The sequence below is a fragment of the Microcaecilia unicolor genome, chromosome 6, assembly GCF_901765095.1.
Source record: "Microcaecilia unicolor chromosome 6, aMicUni1.1, whole genome shotgun sequence".
Taxonomy (NCBI): Eukaryota; Metazoa; Chordata; class Amphibia; order Gymnophiona; family Siphonopidae; genus Microcaecilia; species Microcaecilia unicolor.
In genome coordinates, this window is record NC_044036.1 from 90,653,722 (window position 1) to 90,677,650 (window position 23,929).

Sequence of the window (23,929 nt, forward strand, 5' to 3'; positions counted from 1 at the left end):
TCATTCGTTCTCCTGATGACGCATTATGGCAAAACATGCAGGCATGTTGGGAACGATAAGAAGGACAAAGTGACAGAGAATGCACCTATTGCATGGAGGGTTATGGAGAGCACTTCACGAGCAGTAAGAAAAACAATAAAAAAAGATGAGCAGATGATCTGTACGCCAGTCAACCCAGGACATCAGAGAAGTAACAGCCTCCCGTGAGATAAGTGATCTTCTCTCTAAAACTAGTCTGCGGATAATGTAATATAATGAATGTACTATAGAGATGAACATAATAGCTTGTTAAGGAAGTAGTATACGATTTCACAAGAATCTAAAGCAAATTGGTAGGGAGGAAGGGATTCATAGTGCTGTGGTGTTGGTTGCAGGTGCAGTCAAAGGAGTTAATCATTAGCTCAACAACTAAGAACCTGATACTGAGCACTATTATACATTTAATAACACAATTGGGTCAATTGAATTAAATTTGAACTGCCAGACCCTTGACCATTCTTCCAACAGTTTGCGATCCCTTCTCATTGTTTCTACACCTCCAGTGTATCTACTCTGTTGGCTATCTTCGTGTCATCCACAAAAAGGCAAACTTTTCCTTCTAATCCACCAGCAAAATCTCTCACAAATATATTAAACAGAATTGGCCCCAGTACCAACCCCTGAGGCACTCCACTGCTCACTTTCCTTTCTTCTGAGTGGATTCCATATACTACCACCCTCTGTCGCCTGTCAGTCAACCAGTTTCCAATCCGTTTCACCACGTTGGGTCCCAAGTTTAGCCCCTTCATCTTATTCCTGAGTCTTCTGTGAGGGACCGTATCAAAGGCTTTGCTGAAATCCAAGTAGATTACATCTAGCACATGTCCTTTATCCAGTTATTTGGTCATCCAGTGAACGAAGTCAATCAGGTTTGTTTGGCAGGATTTTTCTTGGGGTAAAGCCATGTTACCTCAGATCCTGCAGTCCGTTGGCTTCTAGAAAGTTCACTATCCATTCCTTCAGCAGTAACTCCATTATTTTTCCTATCACTGAAGTAAAGCTTACCAGCCTGTAATTTCCCACTTCTTCCATATCCCCCTTTTTTGTGAAGAGGGACCACATCATCTCATCTTCAGTCCAGAGGAACTTTTCCCATCTCTAAAGATCTATTAAATAAATTCTTAAGAGGTCCTGCCAGGACTTCTCTGAGCTCCCTCAGTATCCTGAGGTGTATCCCATCCAGCCCCATAGCTTTGTCCACTGCCAGATTTTCAAGCTGCTTATAAACGCTTTCTTCCATGAATGGTGCAATATTCATTCCATTCCCAGATATACCTTTGGCATATGTTCAGCACTTTTGCTTTATCCTCATCACTCTCCAGAATGCCATCCTCAGCATCTTTCACTTTTACAATTCCATTCCTATGTTTTCTCCTTTCCCCAATATATCTGAAAAAGGTCTTGTCACCTCTCTTTTCATCTTTAGCCATTTTTTAATTCCACCCATGCTTTTGCTAGCCATATTTCCCTCTTGGCTTCTTTGAGTTTAAGCCAATAATCTCTTCCTTGATCCTCCTGTAGCATGCTTCTATGTTTCTTGAACGAAGCCTCTTTTGTCCTTATTTTTTCAGCTGCCTGTTTGGAGAGCCATATAAGCTTCCTGTTTCTCTTGTTTTTGTTTACTTTCCTTGTGTAAAGATTAGTTGCCATACGTATAGCAGTTTTCAGCTTGAACCACTGCACTTCCACTTCACCGACGCCTACCTGTGTCATCAGCTCCTCCTTCAGGTATTCCCCCATTTTACCAAAATCAGCACATCTGAAATCCAGTACTTTTTTTGTGTGGCAGCACTCCACGTTTACTCTTATATCAAACCATATCATGTGATAATCGCTATTGCCTAGGTGGGTACCCACCCGGACATTGGAAACACTGCCTCCGTTTGTGAGCACTGGATCCAGCGTCAACCCTCGTGGGTTCGGTCACGTTTTGTCTGAACAAGGCGTTTTGACAGGTATTCACAATCTCCCTACTTCTTTCTGATTCTGCCGACTGGACGTTCCAATCCACATCAGGTAAATTGAAATCTCCCAGCAACAGCACCTGCCTTTTCACACCAATCTTATAGATTTCATCTATCAGATCCTTACCCAGCTTCTCCGTTTGTACTGGAGATCAGTAGATAATACCCGTGTGGATACAGGTTCCGTCTTCTCTTTCCAGAGTATTCCATATTTAGCTTCTTCCTTTCCCCAGGTCCCCTTCATTTCAGCCACTCTGATATTATTTTGCATATACAGCCTCCACCTCTTTGGCCCTCCCTAGTCTTAAAAAGATTATAACCTGGTATGGTCGCATCCCATTCATGAGTCATTGAACCATGTTTCTGTAATAACAGCAATATCCAAGTGTTCTTCAAACATCAGGATCTGTAGATCTTGAACCTTTTTACTTAGGCTACAAGCATTTGTGCTCATTGCTTTCCAAGTGTTGTTAAGTATGTTTAGATGGTTACTAACCCCATTGCTGTCATGTTTTTGCTGGGGTGACTCTCTGAATGCCCTTTTTTCCTATTGTGACCCCCACCCTCAAATTTAAATGTCTAGTCTAGAAACATACTGTCTGAATTTCTCCCAAAAGATTCTTTTTCCTGTCACGAAAGATGTAGCCCATCATTCAATATAGCCTGTGATTTTGCCATGTACTGCCTCATCCTCCTATGTAACTGAAACTTTCTTTTCACACCAAACTTCAAGCCATTTATTGAAATCCTCTGTTTTACATATCCTTTCTTCTCCCTTCCCACATGTAGGAATAACTTCAGAAAAAGCTGTAGTCCTAACCAAAGGTTTGAGCCCCAAGCTTCTTGAATGCTGTCTGTGCTCCAAACTTGCTGCTGTTGGCCAGGTCATTTGTCCCCAGGTGTATTACAACATTAGTATTAGAATCCTTACTTTCTTCTCGGATCACATTCAGTATTTGGTTGATATTTCTGGTTCCTGAGGATCGGATCACATTCAGTATTTGGTTGATACTTCTGGTTCCTGAGGATCCTGGAAGTCATTTCACTAGATTGGGACCATTGAACTGTGTTCCTAAATTAATGTCTCTTATAATAGAGTCTCCTAGCAGTAAGAGTTTTCTGCTTTGGGCCAATCCATCATTGTTTTGAGGATGTCTCTTAGGTTGAGTTATATTGCTTGCCTCTGTCTCCTCCTCAGTATTTCTTTTCTTAGCATCATATTGCTCCAGTACAGCAAAGGAATTATTCAGGGGTAAAGGTTGTGAGGGTGAATGCATCTGTGTCACAGATCGTAGTCTACCGTGACTCATCTATTCCTTTTCTGATTTATTCTCTTGGCAGTGCTGGTATTAAATTGGGAATTCGGTAGTCTTATTTAGTTGCAGCCAACTTCTTTGAGTTTGTTGATTTCATTATTCATAGCTGATATTTGGACACAGATGGGGCAAGCTCTAAGTTATCAGATGGTTTGTCTTAGGAATAAAGCACCACATATGTCGCATTGAATAAAAGCCATTCAGAGTGAATGGGCTGTGTTGGCATTAGCACATGGCAGCCGCTAGCACAGCTTAGTAAACAGGGAGGTATGGCTTTAGGGAGTTCAGGTGATGTGAGAAGAGAGTATATTATATTTTAAAGCAGCCTTTGGTAATAGAAGTTTATATATAAAAGATATGATTTGGGTGTTGTTTTCATGAGGTCAGAACTCAATTTACATGTTTGTTACTGCACAGTAAAAGAAATGTAAGGGTTTAGGATGATTATTTCAGGAACTGATCTTAGTTGTATTTTTCATATCCTGCTGCTATCGACTCTTGGAGAATTTTTCTGTGCTTTGCATTCCTTTATTGTGTTTTTGCTGCAGAGCTACTGTGACGTACTTAGAGGGTAATTTTACAGCAGGCCTCGTAGAAAAATGGTTAAAACCACACCATATTATGTGTATTTTTAAGACAACATAAATGTCTGTGCTGTTAGACTCTTGGAATTAGAAACTGTGATCATAAAGATGCTGGCCTGGACAGGGTAAGTGACTTACAAGCGGAGACTTTCAATAATGAGGATAAAAGAGGATGAGGTTGAGGGGCTGAACTATTAAATATAGCTAATGAATCTGTTTAGAAGTTTGAGTTGAACACATGGGGGAAGTGTTTATCTTTTTGAATTGGATTATGCTAGCTGCGTAAAGAATTAATAAAAGAAGGTGTGGGGATGGAATAGGCCCTCAGAATGCTCCACAGTAGCTCACAAATGCTGTTTCACAAATCCACACATACTTTGAGGCAGCTTAATTGTGCATGTACTCTATTCTTGTATGCACATATTTATAATGTATGTGCCTACAACACACCTCTGCCCAAACTATGCCCCTCAAAATGCCTACAGACAGATGATGTATGAGTAAGCACTGTCTTTCTGTGTATTTTATAAAAGCCAATGGAAGAAATTCTATAAATGGACTCCTAGAATTACATGCCAGTGTCACTTGGTGCTATTCTATAAGGTAGCGTCTAAGCTCTATAATTATGTAACTGCAAGGCAGTATATAGGTAGGCAGAGCATAGCGGGCCATAGGCATGTCGCCAAATAAGGTTACTGAAACAATTGTAGCACAGCAACTTAGTCATTCCTTGACAGGAGCAATGTATTTACATCCCTGTCAAACTGACTTTCATGCACATTTTAGCACAGAACATTCTCTCATTGCACAGTCTGACTTCATTCACTGCACTCTTGATAAAGATAGGGAAGTCCTTCTTATATTCTTTGATCTTAGCATAGCCTTTGATTTAGTTAACCATGAGATCCTCCTTAATCACTTGGAGTCCGTAGGGATTACTGACACTGTACTGTCTTGGTTTAGATACTACCGACATGATAAGGTATTTCAAGTACAATGGTGGAGGTCTCTCTCTCTACCTCTGTTACTGTTTTCTGAGGTGTCCCACAGGAATCTGTCTTCAGACCTGTTCTTCTTTTCCATGTTTCTCTCTCCCCTTACACTCCTTTTGCAATCTTTGGGGATCAGCTTTTATATTTATGAGGATGACATCCAGATAGTTTTCTGCTTGAGTCCCATTCTTCAGAGATCATTGAAGAGATATCCATGAAATTATCCAAGATTGCTAATTGGCTTTACTTTTTATTCTTCCCTTTAGTCAGCCCATCTATTATACTGTGCTCTCCTTCCCTGTGTGTCTTATCTATTTCCTAGAGGGATACCATTAAGATTCTTGGTGTGCTGATCAATAATTGTCTCACTTTTTCTTAGCATATTTCTACCACTCTACAAAAAGTCATTCTTCACTCTGAAGTAGAGAGGTATGGTAGTCGTGTTAGTCCACTCTTAAGGTTATCAATAGAAATCAAACAAAAGAAAACATGGAAAAGAACATAACAATACATTTCTTGATTAGCTTTCGAAGGTTGCCCTTCTTCGTCTATCATCGTATGTTCTTTTCCATGTTTTCTTTTGTTTGATTTCTATTGATTCACTCTGAAGCAAATTAGGGCTCCATATTCATTCTTTGACCTAGTCATGCATTAGTTATCTCCAGTCTCTATTATTATAATTTTCTTTTTCATGGTCTACCTCACTATCAAATATGCTGCCTACAAATAATCCAAAATATGGCAGTTAAACATATTCGTGGAACACAATATGATAGCATTATCCCCCTTCTGAAATCCAAACCCTGGCTCCCCCATTCATTATCATATTTTTTTGTTACATTTGTACCCCGCGCTTTCCCACTCATGGCAGGCTCAATGCGGCTTTCATGGGACAATGGAGGGTTAAGTGACTTGCCCAGAGTCACAAGGAGCTGCCTGTGCCTGAAGTGGGAATTGAACTCAGTTCCTCAGTTCCCCAGGACCAAAGTCCACCACCCTAACCACTAGGCCACTCCTCCACTGTGCTCCCACCTCGCTCCGCAAGTCTGGCACTTCAGTTTTTTTTTTCTCCCTGCTTCTGCCGCGATGCTTCTAACTTAGTACTGGCGTACGCAGCGATTCACAAACACAGGCCGGCGTCAGGGTTCGCTCTTCCGCATTCCGCCCTCTCCGATTTAACTTCCTGTTAGGGCAGGATGCATGCGGAAGAGGGAACCTCGGAGCCGGGCCCGTGTCTGTGAATCGCTGCGCACGCCAGTACTAGGTTAGAAGCACCGCGGCAGAAGCAGGGAGAAAAAAAAACTGAAGTGCCGGACTCGCGGAACGATGTGGTAGCACAGGGAAAGGAGCAATAGAAGGGAGGAAAAAGACAGAGATGACCTTCCGGGGGGGGGGGGGGGGGGGTCTGGAGAGAAGGGAGAGAAGTGCTGCCCTGTGGGAGGGGCAGGCTGGGTGGCTGGCTAGGTGCTGGACATATGGAGGGGCTGGAGGGAAAGAGATGCTGGAGCTGTTGGGGGAGGGGCTGGAGGGAAGGGAGAGAAGTGCTGGACCCATGGGGGTAGGCTGGAGAGAAGGGAGAGGGGTACTGGACTTGTGGGGGGGGGGTCTGGAGGGAAGGGAGAAAGGTGTTGGACCCTTTGGGGGGCCGGGGGAAGGGAGAGAGGTGTTGTACTCATGGGAGGCGGCGGCTGACTGGCTGAAAGGAAGAGAGATGATGAACCTTGGAGAAGGGAAGGGAAAGGAAAGAGGTACTGAAGCCAAGGGATGAAAGAACAGGGAGTCAAATACTAAACACAAAGAACAAGTGAGAAAAGGAGGGAGGACAGGCAAGCCAAATGTGGGCGGGCGGGTGGGGGGAAAGAAGGAGGAGAGAGAAGCTGGATGGGGAAAGATAGTGGCACAAAGATGGATGGTGAGCATGAAGAGAGAAGAAATGTCAAATGGACAGAAGACTCTAGCGAGAGAGTTAAGAGAAGGCAGTGGTTAGCAGAAACCAGAGCCTGGGATGAACATAATTTGGAGGGAAAAAAAATGACCAAACAACAAAAGGTAGAAAAAATATTTTTATTTTCTATTTTGTGATTAGAATACGTCAGATTTGAAATGTACATCCTGCCAGATGTGGTGTTAGATATGGCTGGGGCCCAGGGCAGAAATCTAGGAGGGACCCCAAAGCGCATTATCAGACTGCACCTTCTTCAAGTTCTGGCAGGCTTGGGGCTCTCTCTGGCCAGCTTTAGATGGCGTTGAGACATCCAAGCAGCAATGTCGGTCAAGCAGGCTGAGATTTTGTCTTGGATCGAGGTTGAGATTTCAGGGTGGAGATGTAGATCTGAGAGTCATCAGCGTAAAGATGGTATTGAAAGCCATGGGATGAAATCAGGGTACCAAGGGAAGAGGTATAGATGGAGAAAAGGAGGGGTCCAAGGACAGAACCCTGAGGCACACCAACAGAAAGTGGGATGGAAGTTGAAGAGGATCCACTAGAGTGAACACTCTCACTTCTTCTACTACTACTACTTAACATTTTTAGAGCGCTACTAGGGTTATGCAGCGCTGTACAAATTAACAAAGAAGGACGGTCCCTGCTCAAAGGAGCTTAAAATCTAAAGGACGAAATGTCAAATTGGTGCAGTCTAGACTTCTTGAGTAGAGATGTGGTGGTTAGGTGCCGAAGGCGACATTGAAGAGGTGGGCTTTGAGCAATGACTTGAAGATGGGCAGGGAGGGGGCCTGGCGTATGGTCTCAGGGAATTTGTTCCACGCATGGGGTGAGGCGAGGCAGAAAGGGCGGAGCCTGGAGTTGGCGGTGGTGGAGAAGGGTACTGAAAGGAGGGATTTGTCTTGAGAGCGGAGGTTAGGGGTAGGAATGTAAGGGGAGATGAGGGTAGAGAGGTAATGAGGGGCTGCAGATCGAGTGCATTTGTAGGTTAGTAGGAGAAGCCTGAACTGTATGTGGTACCTGATCGGAAGCCAGTGAAGTGACTTGAGGAGAGGGGTGATATGAGTATATCGGTCCATGCGGAAGATAAGACGTGCAGCAGAGTTCTGAATGGACTGAAGGGGGGATAGATGGCTAAGTGGGAGGCCAGTGAGGAGTAGGTTGCAGTAGTCAAGGCGAGAGGTAATGAGAGAGTGGATGAGAGTTCGGGTGGTGTGCTCAGAGAGGAAAGGGCGAATTTTGGTAATGTTATAGAGGAAGAAGCGACAGGTCTTGGCTATCTGCTGGATATGCGCAGAGAAGGAGAGGGAGGAGTCGAAGATGACACCGAGGTTGCGGGCAGATGAGACGGGGAGGATGAGGGTGTTATCAACTGAGATAGAGAGTGGAGGGAGAGGAGAAGTGGGTTTGGGTGGGAAGACAAGAAGTTCGGTCTTGGCCATGTTCAGTTTCAGGTGGCGGTTGGACATCCAGGCAGCAATGTCGGCTAAGCAGGCCGATACTTTGGCCTGGGTTTCCACAGTGATGTCTGGTGTGGAGAGATAAAGCTGTGTGTCGTCAGCATAAAGATGATAGTGGAAGCCATGAGATGAGATCAGGGAGCCCAGTGAAGAGGTGTAGATTGAAAAAAGAAAGGGTCCAAGGACAGATCCCTGAGAGACTCCAACAGAGAGCGGGATAGGGGTGGAGGACGAATCATGAGAGTGTACTCTGAAGGTACAATGGGAGAGATAAGAAGACAACCAGGAGAGGACAGAGCCCTGGAATCCAAAAGAGGACGGTGTGTCAAGAAGTAAGTTATGATTGACAGTGTCAAAAGCGGCGGATAGGTCGAGGAGGATGAAGATGGAGTAGTGACCTTTGGATTTGGCGAGGAACAGGTCATTGCAGACTTTAGATAGTGCTGTTTCTGTCGAGTGCAGGGGGCGAAAGCCGGATTGAAGCGGATCGAGGATGGCATGAGAGGAGAGAAAATCGAGGCAACGGCTGTGAACGGCGTTCAAGTATCTTGGAGAGGAAAGGTAGGAGGGAAATGGGGCGGTAGTTGGAGGGACAGGTAGGGTCAAGTGATGGTTTTCTGAGGAGTGGTGTGACTATGGCATGCTTGAAGGTGTCCGGGACAGTTGCAGTGGAAAGAGAGAGGTTGAGGATATGACAGATAGCGGGGGTTACAGTAGGAGAGATGGTGTTAAGTAAGTTGGTGGGGATGGGGTCTGAGGAACAGGTGGTGCATTTCAAGGAGGAGAGGAGATGGGCGATTTCCTCTTCGGTGATATCAGGAAAAGAGGAGAAGGAGGCCTAGGTTGGTTGGTTGAGGGAGTGGGTTATAGGATGAAGAGGAGGAGAAGGTTTAGTGGTGAATTCAAGGTTGATCTTCTGGACCTTGTCACGGAAGTAGTCAGCCAGTGATTGAGGAGAGAGTGAGGGGGTGGGAGCGGAGGGCACTTTGAGGAGGGAATTGAGGGTGGCGAAGAGACAGCGAGAGTTAGAGCTGAGGGAATTGGTAATTGGGTGTAATAGTCCTGTTTGGCTTCAGTGACGTCAGTATCTTCAGAACGTTGAGGATGAGTTTTATTATATAATATAGATAATGCCCTTGTTTGTGGCCCTGGGTGGCATTTCCCAGTGTCATATCCTCTACTTTCACTTCTTCCTCCCTTTTGTTTGTTGGGGTTTAATTATTTTCTGTCTCTTTTCTTCCCCTGTATTTTGCAAAAATTTGTAACCTAGCTCTCTCGTGTTTTTTTTTCCTTTGTCTTTCATCTAAATGTTACATTTATATTTAATTTTGTAAACTGCTTTAGTTATTACTGATTTACAGTATATTAAATAAAGACGAACCTTGAACTTATAGATTACTAGCAGCTGCACATGTTGATTGGCACACCTAAGCACCCCCATTTACACTAACTATTGACTTGGTGTAAGTCCAGTAGACTTAAATCACCAGAATTTGTAATCTGGAGCACAAAGATTGAGTTACCTTATGAATTATTAAACAATTTTATTGCAGAAGAGTAGAAGACTTGTTTTTATCAAATTTCTCATGTTGTAGTTCTGTGGAATCTGAAGAATTGGCTGTGCACTTGTATCCTGGAGCAGTGACAATTCAAGGTGTTCTACGGAGGAAAACATTGTTGAAAGAAGGGAAAAAACCTACTGTAAGTATTGAATGTACTATCAAGATAACATTTCTCACTTCCTAGTGATTTTTAATCATTCTCCCCTACCACTATAATTCCCTGAGCTCAAACACAATTGCTTTGCTTACCGCTCTGAAGTTATTGAGGTGGAACAGAAAAAGCTATAGATGTAATGAGAGAATTCGAGAGAATTAGCATATGGTTTGCAGGTAGGAATAAGACCATAATTCTTACCGGGCTTATAGACTTATTCAGTCAGTTGTTATAGATTGCATCTGGGTCATGTAATGGAACATAATCACTAGTGGAATGCATTGGCTATTTGGGAATGCAGTAGATTAGCTGCATAGTAAAATAAAGTAGTAGTATTTCTTATCTAGCTCTTTCATCATCTCCTGATGATGACCAGTCTGAAACTGGTGTATGTTTGGGGAGGACTGAAGCAGAATAACTTAGGCAGCAAGAGTTGTTCTTTTATGCTGATAGCATTTCAACTGAAACCTAGTATTTTCCAGAATCAACTCTTTGTTTTTGTGCTATAGACTATGCCAGCAGCAGGTCTGAAGGCCTTTTTCTGCCATTTTCTCAGTAGACCATTTTGGGGACAGCAAAACCTTCAAATTGTGGGTATAGTCTGACTATTCCCAAATTTTTATTGAAATGTATTTTTGAAAAAGAAGGACAAAAGAAACTTCTGCTGGGATAGGAGAGCCTGGCTGCCCAGATTTTTGTTGTGGACTTGACAAATTAGAGACAGACTTAATTGTCCAGGACACACTTGCTTCAAAGGTATTTTCTCCCTTCTTTGAAAGTCTAGTAGAATACCCCCAAAAAAGGTAAGGAAAGCATTCAGAGGCATGACTTTGGGTTCAGAATATTTTCTAACATACATCTTTTGAAGTGGTGGGTCTGTCAAGGAGGGGTGGATTTTGTGTTGGAGGTATGTGTAGGGGAAAGAGGGGTCCAATGGTGGGATGTTTGTGTATGTTCTTGTGTGAGTTGAAGATGTGGGTATAGGATTGTTTGTTATAGGTTTGTGTGAAGAGTTGGTAGCTGTAGTTGCAGGAGGGTATGAATTGTGGGTTTGTGTTAGGGATGTAGTATGTATGGAATTTATAGGGTACAGAGGATACAGTAATATGAGTTTGTAAGAATGTGTGACTTTTGAAGTGTAGAGGCAGGTAAATCTTCCAACTGCTTTTTATCTCTATGTTCTCCTAGATTATAAGAGGGCCCTCACATTTTGTCTAAAACAGAAATCAGTAGAAAATCTATGCAGCTTTTTATCCCATGTGATCCAGATTGGTTGGAATTGACTATAACCATAGGCGCCCGGTATAAGAGGCTTGGGGAGGCTAAGCCTCCCCAGCCAGCAGGAAAGGTTTAGGCATCCGGGGGGGGGGGGGGGGGGTTTGGGCGGGTGAGTGGCGCCGTGAGTGTCCCCTTCCCTCCCTTTCCATTAATTACTATCTGCCCCGTGCCATCTTTAATTTACCTCCGCTCCGTCCCCAGCGTCGACTCGGCCGCATCATTTCAAAGCCCGCCCTGCTGCCCGTCTCTCTATTCTCCCCTCGCTCCCTTCGCGACGTGATTCGTTCTGTAGACAGAGTCCCGCCTTCTGACATCATTTCCTCGAGGGCGAGACTCTGTCTGCAGAACGAATCACGTCGCGAAGGGAGCGAGGGGAGAATAGAGAGACGGGCAGCAGGGCGGGCTTTGAAATGATGCGGCTGAGTCGATGCTGGGGACGGAGCAGAGGTAAATTAAAGATGGCACGGGGCAGATAGTAAGCAAGGGGAGACCCAGGGCGCCACTGGCCCAGATGGATGGAGGCAGGGGAGAGGAGAATCGGGCTAGGTATGGATGGATGGAGGGGGGCAGGGGACAGAAGGGAATTGCTGGATGTGCATGGAGGGCAGGGGAGAGGAGGGTTGCTGGAATGGGTGGATAGAGGGGATGGCAGGGGAGAGAGGAGGGTTGCTGGACATGGGTGGGTGGCTAGAGGGGAGAGGAGGGTTGCTGGACATGGGTGGATGGAGGGGGGGCAGGGGAGAGAGAGGAGGGTTGCTGGACATGGGTGGCTAGAGGGGAGAAGAGGGTTGGTGGACATGGATGGATGGAGGACAGGGGAGAGAGGAGGGTTGCTGGACATGCATGGAGGGAAGGGAAGACAGGAAGGAGATGCACATAGATGGAGGGGAAGAGAGAGAGAAAAAATGCTGGGCATGGATGGAGGGGAGGGAAGAGAGAGGACGGAGATGAGGGAAAAGGGAGAAAACCTGCACATCGATGGAGAAAATAGGCAGAAGCTGGATCCACTGGACAGTCAAGTCTACAGAGGACCCAGCTTTTACTTACGGATGTAAGGCAAGAAATGAAGAAGAAAGGCGGAAAGTAAAGAAATAAATGGAAAGGAAGCCCTGGAACCGGAGTTAAGAGGACAGATAGCAGCAGAATTGGATACTTGGCCAGCATGATCAGAAAAACAGTCACCAGACAACAAAGGTAGAAAAGTTCATTTTATTTTCATTATAGTGTTTGGAATATGTTCACTTTGAGAATCAGGTGCTCAACATTAAAAGTTTATATTTATGTACTTATTTCTGGCATTTTATCCCACATTAAACATGAATTAGGGTGTTTTGTGGCTCTACATGAGAATTGTGATATTATGATCCCTTGTTTCATATTGTTGACGGTCTGCATTTTCCGTATGGGAGGTATAGGTTCTGCCCAGTGTAATATTTATGGTACAGTAAGGTTCTGAGTGTGTTTTTGCACAAAGTTGTGCATAGTGTTTTGCAGTTGAGCGATTGTGGTTAGTATATGCTTTGAGCAACCACTTTATTCTTTGACATATGATATATAGCTAATATCTAAATTTAATAAAAGGTATTCATTGTGACTTTTTATTTATTTTTTCTGTGTGTTATCAGACAATTATGGATTTAAGCTCCACCCCTGGCCCCGCCCCCTTTAGCCTCCCCAAACAGTTGGGCCACCGACCGCCTATGACTATAACCAAAAACTGTCGCTTTTCCACCTCAAATGGGATCTAGCCATTGTAGTACCATATCAAATATACTTCCCATTCCAAAATTGGTGTTGTCAATTCTGAATCCTAACGAACCAGTAAAGGCAAATACTGTGTTGGATTCCATACTGGCTACCAATATCGTACATGGCTAAATGTAAAACTCTGTGTTTGATTTTCAATGTCCTCAGACAAAGTGAGCCAGAGTACTTAAAGAATAAGTTAGCCCTTTACATGCCTTTGAGACATGTAAGGTCCTCTCAAGGAGCATCACTATCTATATCCTCATTAAAAGTACGATGTGATAGCTGCTAGCAAGCCTTCTCAGGAGTAGCGCCCACACTCTGGAATTTACTCTCAGAGGGACTATGACTAACTTGAGACTACCTCTACTTCAGGAGCAAATGAAAAGCCTGGTTGTTCTCCCAAGCCTTTAATACATAGAGTGATTGACTATACACCACTCTGCGCTTGGACTAGCTTGCTACACATACTGTATCTTAGACCAGTTCCTTATATCTTGTTAAATTGTACAAAGAGTTTAGCCACCCATCTATTTATCCCAACTGACTGTATCACCCATTTTGTCCCTGTTTATATATCTGCACTTGGCCTCAGCCATATGGTAAGCTATGTTGTAGAAAAGAATTAGCATCATATCTGAAAGTTCTAATGCATGCTTATTAGATGTTTCATTAGTATTATGCTAACATTGTATTACAGATGTGTATTTCCTTAGCATCAGCAGCAGATGAATCCAGAGATGTGTGGGTTATGTTCATCTACCAGCAGGTGGAGATAGAGAGCGCTGAATTGCATTCGACACCATAAACCATTCAATTATACTCTTGCAGTTAAATGAAATAGGTATAACAGGGAAAGTACTGAGTTGGTTTGAATTATCCTGAAGACTAGATCTTATTGTATCAAGGGGAAGACTGGTAACTCAACCAGCTGGAACCCTGGATGCGGGGTGCCTCAGGGCTTACCACTCTCGCCATTATTATTTAATATATATTTGAGTTCCCTAGGCAATCTTTTTTCAAATAATGACATAACTGTTCTATCGTATGCAGACATTTTTTTATTATGCCCAATGCTGGGCAGTTTTACTGATACTTCAAGATCTATTAAATGCTATATTTCTGCCCCATGAAGAAGCACTGTTATGATTTTTTAATCTGTGGATGAATGCGAAGTCATCAACAGTCTCAGGATTCAGTCTCGCTCTCTTGTTTTCCACAGTCCCTCCTGCAATAGAAGATATGCTGGTAGCGGGATGTACAGGATTCCCCATGCAAATGTTGCTAGCTGTGGCCAGCATGTTTGCTTATTTTTTCAAAAAATAAAAATATTGTCATTTGCATCAATCAAACATAAATAACAGTCCAATTTATTGACAGGCTTCAAAGTAGAAAGTGACAGGGACAAAGTTTGTCCCCGCCCTGTCCCCGCGGGTTCCGTCCCCATCCCCATCCCTGCTGTTACCGCAGGTCCCCCTCCCCATGTCATTCTCTATTTGCAGCTTCCACTGATTTAAACTTGAACCTTCACAGATTGGCAGATAGTGTGTGTGAGACTGTGCGTGTGTGACAGAGAGAGTGTGATACTCTATCTCTCTGTCACACACGCACAGTCTCACACACACTCTCTCTCTCACACAAACACACACACACTCTGTCTCTCTCTCATTCTCTCTCTGACACACACACTCCATCTCTCACACACACTCTCTCTCAAACATACACACTCCGAGGAAAACCTTTTTAGCGCCCGTTTCATTTCTGTCAGAAACGGGCCTTTTTTTACTAGTTAAAACATAAATTCTTCGGATGGGTCAGTGTGTAAATCTGGCATGAAAATGTTGTTTAGATCATGGTGATCTACCAATTGACAGCTTGGCTAATGTTCTTGGTGTTTATCTGGATTCCTCCTTAACTTTTGAACTACAGATTAATAATTTATACAAAAAATATTTTTTAAGTTGAAACAGTAAGAGGTTTGTCACTACTTCTTTGAAAATCAGTTTGCTTTATTAATGCAGTCTTTGATTTTATCCCAGTTAGACTGTTGTAATGCTTTTTTTGCAGGTACGTCTACTAGTCTCCTTGGAAACCTGTATTTACTTCTGTTTATTTCTGTAGTACTGGTTGAAATAGTAAAACATAGTAACATAGTAGATGACGGCAGAAAAAGACCTGCACGGTCCACCCAGTCTGCCCAACAAGATAAACTCAAATGTGCCATTTTTTGTGTATACCTTACCTTGATTTGTACCTGTCTTTTTCAGGGCACAGACCGTATAAGTCTGCCCAGCACTATCCCCACCTCCCAACCACCAGCTCTGGCACAGACCGTATAAGTCTGCCCAGCACTATCCCCACCTCCCAACCACCAGCCCTGCCTCCCACCACTGGCTAAGCTCCTGGCTTTCCTATTCTTTGCTGTAAGAAAAATTCAGCCAGTTCATCTTCTCTGTCCTTCAAACTCTGAATTTTCCTTGTTTGGTCATATTCGCTGTCTCCAGCTGTTGGAAGTTGTTTGTTAGGATCCAATTTGAAACCAAGTACTGCCATAAATACTATTTTTAAGGATTCTAATATGGTAGATTTTTAATTCATTCTTTTTGTGCATGTTTATTAAATACAGGTGGCTTCCTGGACAAAATATTGGGCAGCATTGTGTGGGACTCAGCTTTTTTATTATGCTGCAAAATCACTGAAAGCTACAGAAAGGAAACATGTAAGTAGGGTAGCTGTTTTACCCATCTCCTGTTTTCTTAGTTTCTTAATGCACTAGCTAGCAGCATGAGCAGTGATCTCCTACTTAGTCACTATATCCATCCCTGCCTTGTCTTTTGGATTCAGATTAAAAGAAATATCATGTAGTAACAAAATGAGAACATCTACTTCAAGCATGCCACTGCCTCAGCAGCATAAGTATCTGCAGAAATTTAGTAAAACTTGGAACTTTATTGACTAGAATTTGGTAACCCAGTCTCTCCCTGCCTTTTTACCAAGAATACTTCAATAAATGATTTATTTGAACTTGCACTAGTAGAAGACAAAAACTGCTGTATGTTGGGTGTTAAGAAAATTTGCATAGATTTCAGCATGAACGTGAACATCAGTTCCTACATGTTTTGCATAGACTCAGTGCAGTATTGCACATTGGTGGGTGCATACATCTATGAGCTAAATTTGATTGTGGGGGAGGGGATTAGAAGTTATACAGTCTCTGACCCTCCTCCCTTTACCGTGACACAGTTTCATCCTACCTCCATCGTCACAGCTCCCCTCGTCTCTCGGCCACCCCCTTCCCCCACATCCTTGCCAGTCTTTTTCTCCCTCCCAATATCCCACCACCAGTAGCCTGTGTTAGTCCCCTATCCTTACCAGTTCTTGCTTTCTTTGCTCCCCATCATTACTGTATTCTCTTTCAATTAATCATTACCACCATTCTCTCAACCTCTCCCTTATTGCCACCTCTTTCTCTCCTAACCCCTTATTACCAGTTCTACTCATTTTCTCTTTCACCATCTCCCCCCATCCCATTCCCACAGCACATGCGCATATATTTTATGTCTCTGTCTGTTGCTTCTGGTTTCTGAACTCCCATACATCCCAGCCAGTTTTTCTCAGCCCCTCAGTCCTCACTAATCTTTCCTTCTAATGACTCATATGATGTAGCTTGGAGCAGTAGTTTTCAACCCAGTCCTCAGGGACCACCTGGCTAGTCCAGTCAGGTTTTCAGAATATCCTTAATAAATATGCATATGAGAGTTTTGCATACTAAGAAGGCAGTGCATGCAAATCTATGTCTTGCATATTCATTGTGGATAGCCTAAAAATCTGACTGGCTAGGTGGTCCCTGAGGACTGAGTTGAAAACCACTGGCTTAGATCATGATACAGGAAGACATATCTTATTACATATGGAAAGCTTTAAATAAGAACTCCATATAGAATGTTGTAAGTGACATTAGCAGATGTGGACATTTGCAATAATAATATTGCTTTCCATGATTGAGTAGGTGCAAGAAATGTCCAAGTTCATATTTTGAGAAACATAATGCTAGTGCTGCTTTTATTAAGAGTAAGATTCTTTGTTTATAAAATATTCCAGAACAAAGGTTGTCAGAAAGTTCAGGAAAATACAGTTTATTTTTAAAAATGATGATTAAAGAAAATTAAAGATCATTTGCTATCAAGAATGTAATTTTATGCCAGGAAAAGGTAGCCAAATATTCCATTTTCCACAAACTGAGAATAGCAAAAACCTGCTTTTGATAAGTCTTCCTTTGAGTTTCTATTGCTTGCTTGGTAACTCATGTCCACTTTGCTCTCAAAAATGTATTTTACCACAAGCATCATATAGGTATATTTTGAGACTACTTTCTATACCTCAGTGCGCTGAGCACCAGGACTTCAGACATGAAGAGGAAGAATTCCAAATGTCCACATCCAGACATGTGATTCCATTTGCTGTTTTAGTTGTTCAGTGCGTGTCTACTAGCCCTATCACTTGCAAGGATCAAGAACTTCAGAAATAAAACAAAATTGGACTGTTTTAAAGGTATTAATAGTACAGTATAGCCATTTGCCATTAATGTGGTGGTTGCACCCATATTTCTAATTATCTCTTTGAGGTCCCTAGGTCCTGCTTCACCTTTAAACTATAGATTGGCTTTATTAAATCTTTCTATTACTTTAGTCCAAAATTCATTCAAAATGCTTGCTGCCATTTTCTTTTATTTCCAAGCATTTTCATTTCATTTTGATAATTTCCTGCAGATCCAGATTTCTTGCTGTTGTGCGGGTGCATACAGAAAGAAATAGGAAGTTGTATGAATGCAGCAAAATATTGTTGTAAAAAAAGAATTAAATGATTCTATAAAAAGTTGTTTTTTTTTAATCTGATGGCTTGTTTCAGCCCTTGGTCTGTGCATGTAGGGGACAATTCTATAACAGAGCACCTAGATTTAGGCATCTGGAAGGTACACCTTAAGAGCCTATTGTACAAAAACATAGGCACCTATGTTCCTTTATAGAATACTAGTGTAACCAGTATCAATGTGCCTAACATTAGGCATCATCAGTTACGCCCACCTTAGAGCTGGTATGTGTCTTAGTGCCTAAGTATAGCAGCAGCCCATTTAACTTACATGTGTAAGTGGGAGCCCATGCTCAACCCCTATGTATGCCACTTTACAGGTATACACTGAAAGTTAAGCAAGTATTTGCTGAAACAGCATGCTAGTATGTATGCATCTAAGTACCCAAATACACATATAAATGCTAATATTGTAAAGATTTGCATGCATAAATATGAGCACCTAGGTCAGTGATGGCGAACCTTTCAGAGACCGAGTGCCCAAACAGCAACCCAAAATCGAATTATTTATCGCAAAGTGCCGGTACTCATTATGGGCGGAGTCACCACATATGACTCCACCCCTGTGATAGCCACACCCCTTACACCAGCCATGGCGCATATAAACAGACATCATTGAAAATATTATACTAGTATAGGAGAAAAAAATAACATGATTTTCTTCCATTATAAATCATTTCTGTAAGCTGTTACTGCTCCAGTATGTGCAAAATAAGACAGCAGATGTATATTCTGAAATTTGACATATTCCAAACACTAAAATGAAAATAAAATGATTTTTCCTACCTTTGTTGTCTGGTGATTTTGTTTTTCTATCCATATTGGTTCTAGTCGCTGATTCTGCTGCTCTCCATCTGTTCTTTTAACTCCGTTTCCAGGGCTTCCTTTCCATTTATTTCTTTACTTTCCTCCTTTCTTCTTCATTTCTTGCCCTCCATCCATGTCCAGCAACCATCCTCTCCCCTCCAGCCACAAATGTCCAGCAACCCTCCTCTCCCCTCCAGCCACAAATGTCCAGCCACCCTCCTCTCCCCCCTGCCCTCCCTCCCAGCACCCGGCAGCACCCAGCACCAGGCCTCCCTCCCACCCAGCACCCACCATCAGGCCTCCCTCCCACCCAGCACCCACCATCAGGTCTCCTACCCAGCACCCACCATCAGGTCTCCCTCCCAGCAGCACACAGACAGCACCAGGCAGGCCTCCCACCCTCCCTCCAACCCAACAAGCATCAGCCCGCCCGTCCTCCCTTCCTTTCTCCCTCCCAGCACCAGGAACCCCCCTCCTCCTAAAATTTAAAAAGCGTACCGTCCTCGGAGTCGGGGTTAAGGCGGCGTGCGTCGGCAGCGGCAGCAAAGCGCGTGTTCATTTCTTGCCTATGGGCGAGACCAGAGCTTGAGAGACAGGGAAGGCCGAAGGTGCACCGAGCGAAGAACACGTGCTTCGCTGCCGACGCACGCCGCCTTAACTCTGACTCCGAGGATGGTACGCTTTTTAAATTTTAGGAGGAGGGGAGTTCCTGGTGCTGGGAGGGAGGACGGGCGGGCGGCCTGATGCTTGTTGGGTTGGAGGGAGGGCAAAAGGAGGGAGAGTGGGCGGACCAGTGACGGCACGCGTGCCAAGGAAGAGGGCTCTGCGTGCCCTCTCTGGCACGCGTGCCATAGGTTCGCCATCACTGACCTAAGTTATAGAATTGTCCCGATAGTGTAGTGGAAGATGATAGCCCACGTAATTTCTAACTCCAAAACTGTGTGAATTGAACAGCAAAAGGAAAGGAGCATCCAAAACAGCTATAGGTTGACCTATTTTAGTCCTGGTTTGCATACCATTGGATTACAGAATCTGTTTTTGTTAGCCCTACTAGAGTGTTTTTGACTTTGTTGGGCAAAGACAACAGCTCTTAATTCTTATTGATTTTACTGCTACTTTTAACAGCCTTGACCGTGAAACATTAGATCATCTTTTAGAAATGGGGATTGGTGATTTTAGCTTTTAGTTGTTTTCATTATTTTTCTAGCAAGATTACAGAAATAGGGGAAGGAAGATTTATCTCTTGCCAGTGCTCTACATTTTGGAGTCCCTTAGGAACCTATATACTCCCCAACTCTATCATTTATGTTCAGTCATTGTCCATTTTATTTCAAAATCTCAGATTAAGATATTTTATATGTGCACATGATGTATCATTGCTTGTTCCCTTAGGCTCAAAGTGTAAAAAGATGACAGCTAAGTTAAAGTTACATCTTAGGGAGGTGCTGAATTGGATCAATATAAATAAATAAAGACTATAAACAGTAATAAGTGTGAGGACTTGGGGGTCAGAAACCCCTTTGTCCATTTATTCTGCCCTTTATTAACAGTAAAAGGACCTCCTCTACCAATTAAATCTTAGTCTAGCTGTCATTTTGGATACCACCTTAATTTTTGAGTGTCATCACCACTATGGTCAAAAGAGCACTTATCTAATTTGAAAATCACATCTATTAGCTTTCCTGTCAAGATTTTGCCACGGTAGTTGACTCTCTTACCTCAACTATTGTAATTCTCTGTGTACTGAATAACTTGAGAGACCACTTTGTAAATTGTTCAGAACATAGCTGCTCATCTCCTTTTGTGTGGTGACTTAAACAACTGCATTACCCCTGTTTAAGATAACCTGCGTTAGCTAACGATTCATTCTAGAGCAAAATGTATGCTGCTTTCATTAAGGACCATGGCATGTCCCATAAAACAGTGATTCTCAGCCCAGTCTTCAGGACACACCCAGCCAGTCAGGTGTTCAGGATATCCACAATTACTATGCATGAGATAGATTTGCATTCCAAGAAGGCAGTGCATGCAAATCAGTCTCATGCATTTTCATTGTGAACATCCTGAAAATCTGACTGGCTGGATGTGCCCGAGGATTGGATAGAGAACCACTGCCATACAGTTCATTATGTTCCAATGAGGCTGCTATTTTGATTTCCACCACCAAAAAAAGTTAGATCGGTGCGGTCCAGGAACCAAAGTTTTTTCTGGCCCACTGAAGACATGGCTTCTTCCTACCTCACCTTTTGATTTATGAGGTGAATGTTTTGTCGTTACTAGCTGACTGACAACTTAAATAGCTTCTAATTTTATTTTAGGCCTATCCTTACTTTTTAATTTGAATGAGTTTTTATACTTTTTTAAAAATTATTTCTCACTTTGAGCTTTGGAAATGCAAGCATATATCTAATAAATAAATTCATCGTCACCTCCTTTCAATACCTAGATTCATATCCTGATAAGTACATAAGTGTTGCCATACTGGGACAGACCGAAGGTCCATCAAGCCCAGTATCCTGTTTCCAACAGTGGCCATTCCAGGTCACAAGTACCTGGCAAGATCCCAAAACAGTACATTTTATGCTGCTTATCCCAGAAATAAGCAGTGGATTTTCCCAAGTCCATTTTAATAATGGCTTATGGACTTTTCTTTTAGGAAGTTATCCAAACCTTTTTTAAACCCCGCTAAGCTAACTGCTTTTACCACATTCTCTGGCAACGAATTCCATAGTTTAGTTACACGTTTAGTGGAGAAATATTTTCTCCAATTTGTTTTAAATTTACTACTTCGTAGCTTCGTTGCGTGCCCCCTAGTCCTAGTATTTTTGGAAAGAGTAAACAAGCGAGTCATGTCTACCCATTCCACTCCATTCAGTATTTTATATACCTCTATCGTATCTCCCCTCAGCTGTCTTTTTTCCAAGCTGACGAGCCCAAGCCATTTCAGCCTTTCCTCATAGGGAAGTCGTCCCATCCCCTTTATCATTTTTGTCACCCTTCTCTGTACCTTTTCTAATTCCACTATATCTTTTTTGAGATGCAGCAACCTAAATGAAATTATGTGTGTAATATTGTAGTTTTAGCCTATGGCTAAAAGTATAATTCAGGCCCAAATTTGAAACTTTATATTTGTCCTTCAAGGCCCTTAAAAGAAATGGCCTAGATTACTTGAAGATCCCCAAAAAACAGGAAGGCAGATGATCCACAACATTCAACGTGGAAGCAAACAAATAAGATAAAGAAAACAACAGTCAATAATACAGTTCAAAATTTTATTATAAAATAATCGCCCGACGCAGACTGTGTTTCGCCCACAAGAGCTGCGTCAGGGGCTTGAATGCGTTGCAAGTTAAAGCTAAACAGCAGGACACAAAACCAGCAAATAGACTTCCTCCAGGACAGAGTCTATAAGCCCGCTCCCAGGAATGACAACATATGGACACGCTCATCAAGTACGATGTGAGAACTGCAACAAACCTTTTCCTGACTAGTACCCACACTCTGGAATGCACTCCCTGAAAGGCTTTACTTAATAGAAGACTATACTTCAGGAAGTAGGTGAAAGCCCGGCCCTTCAACCAGGCCTTTAATGGAAGAAGTAAATGACACCAGCTCCACAAACTATAGCAGGACATGTTTATCCACTCTTGTTGCCCTTTATTTTCTTAATCCTGTTACTCTGTGTTATCTATCTATATATTCTTTCTTTTGCTTACACCATATGCTGTTTATTAAACCGTTCTATTGTGTACTGTGTTGACATAATGTAATATACTGTGTCATACTTTATATTGTTCTTTGAATATATTTACTACTGTAATTGTCTAGTTCTTATGTTTGACTTAATCTGGCTGTACACTGCCTTGAGTGAATTCCTTCAAAAAGGTAATAAATAATCCTAATAAATAAAATAAATAAAATTACAGAGGTCCACTTCACAGTCTGGCAAAAATCAGCATAGTTATCAGTATGTCCTTGAGAAGCAGGATTGGAATAGCAGGGATGTCAGCTGTAGTCCTTGAAGACCATAAGGTCTGATTAACGTTATAAGCAAATTTAACCTGGTTCTTAGATACAGATATATTTCATAAATATTCATTATGGATATTATGAAAACCAGACCTGCCTGCATCCTTTGAGGAGTTGGATATACTTAAGGAATCAAAATATGGTAAGTAACGGGTCCCTGCCCACTTTAGGTATTAGACTTATAAGAGCCGTATTCGCATATAGGGGGAAGCGTCTCTCCTCCACAACTGTGCTGTAATAATCTAGCAAAGGGCCCATCAACTGCGTGCGCATCACCTTATAGAACTCCCCGGTGTATCCATCCGGTCCTGGCGCAGAATGCATCTTCAGGGCATTAGTTGCTCTCTGAAGCTCCTTCGCCGTGATCGGCTGGTTGAGAGACTCCACCTCCTCTGCCGCCAATTTTGGCATGCCAGCCTTGTTTAAATATTCCAATATAGCATCTTGTCGAGCATTCTGCCCCTCATCTCTTGCGTACACTGTCTCAAAATATTGTCTAAACGTATCTGCGATCCCTTCCAACCTAGTTGTGATTTCTCCCGTGCTCATATGGAGCCTTGACACAAAATGAGTCTTACGTGCCCCTTTCACTAAGTGCGCCAGCATCCCGCCTGCTTTCTCCCCTTGCTTAAAAAATCCATATTTCCTATAAACTAGTGATCGTTGTACCCGTTCATGCAGTAAGCTGTTCAGCAACACTTTGGTCGCTATTAATACTTCATTAGACGCCTGGTTAGGATTTCTAGTATACCTGGATTTAGCTACCTTGAGTTGCCGCTCCAAATCTATAATTCCTTGTGTAATTCGCCTGTTTCTTTTGCTCACAAACGCTATGATATCCTCCCTTAAAACTGCTTTGGCTGTCGACCAAAACAGATCATCTAGATGACCTTTATTAAAGACTAAGAACTCCTCCCATTTCTTTGCAAATACTGAACAAACTCCAGTGACGAATATAGATATGAGGGAAAACGCCAGCCTGAACTCTTCCTAAAATAATCTGCAGCCTCTAAATCAATCCATATTATCGAGTGGTGTGAAATTTCCTCAGGTCCAATTTCTGCTCTTACCACTAGGGAAAACAAACTCTTTGATACAAGGATAAAATTCAATCTCGCCTGTGTATGGTGCACCCTTGAAGTGTGTGTGTAATCCCGTTCACCAATATGAAGCAACCTCCACGGATC

The 23,929-nt window shown here is 42.7% G+C and overlaps 1 protein-coding gene across 3 annotated transcripts in view; it reads left to right on the forward strand.

Annotated features, from left to right (window-relative positions):
- RALGPS2 (Ral GEF with PH domain and SH3 binding motif 2) overlaps positions 1–23,929 on the forward strand; it is a 677,704-nt gene that overhangs the window by 517,467 nt on the left and 136,308 nt on the right. For all 3 annotated transcript variants that reach the window (XM_030206437.1, XM_030206439.1, XM_030206438.1), the window contains 2 exons: positions 9,893–9,998; positions 15,664–15,756. In XM_030206437.1, the coding sequence (XP_030062297.1) occupies positions 9,893–9,998; positions 15,664–15,756 (199 nt within the window). The remainder of the gene's footprint in view (positions 1–9,892; positions 9,999–15,663; positions 15,757–23,929) is intronic.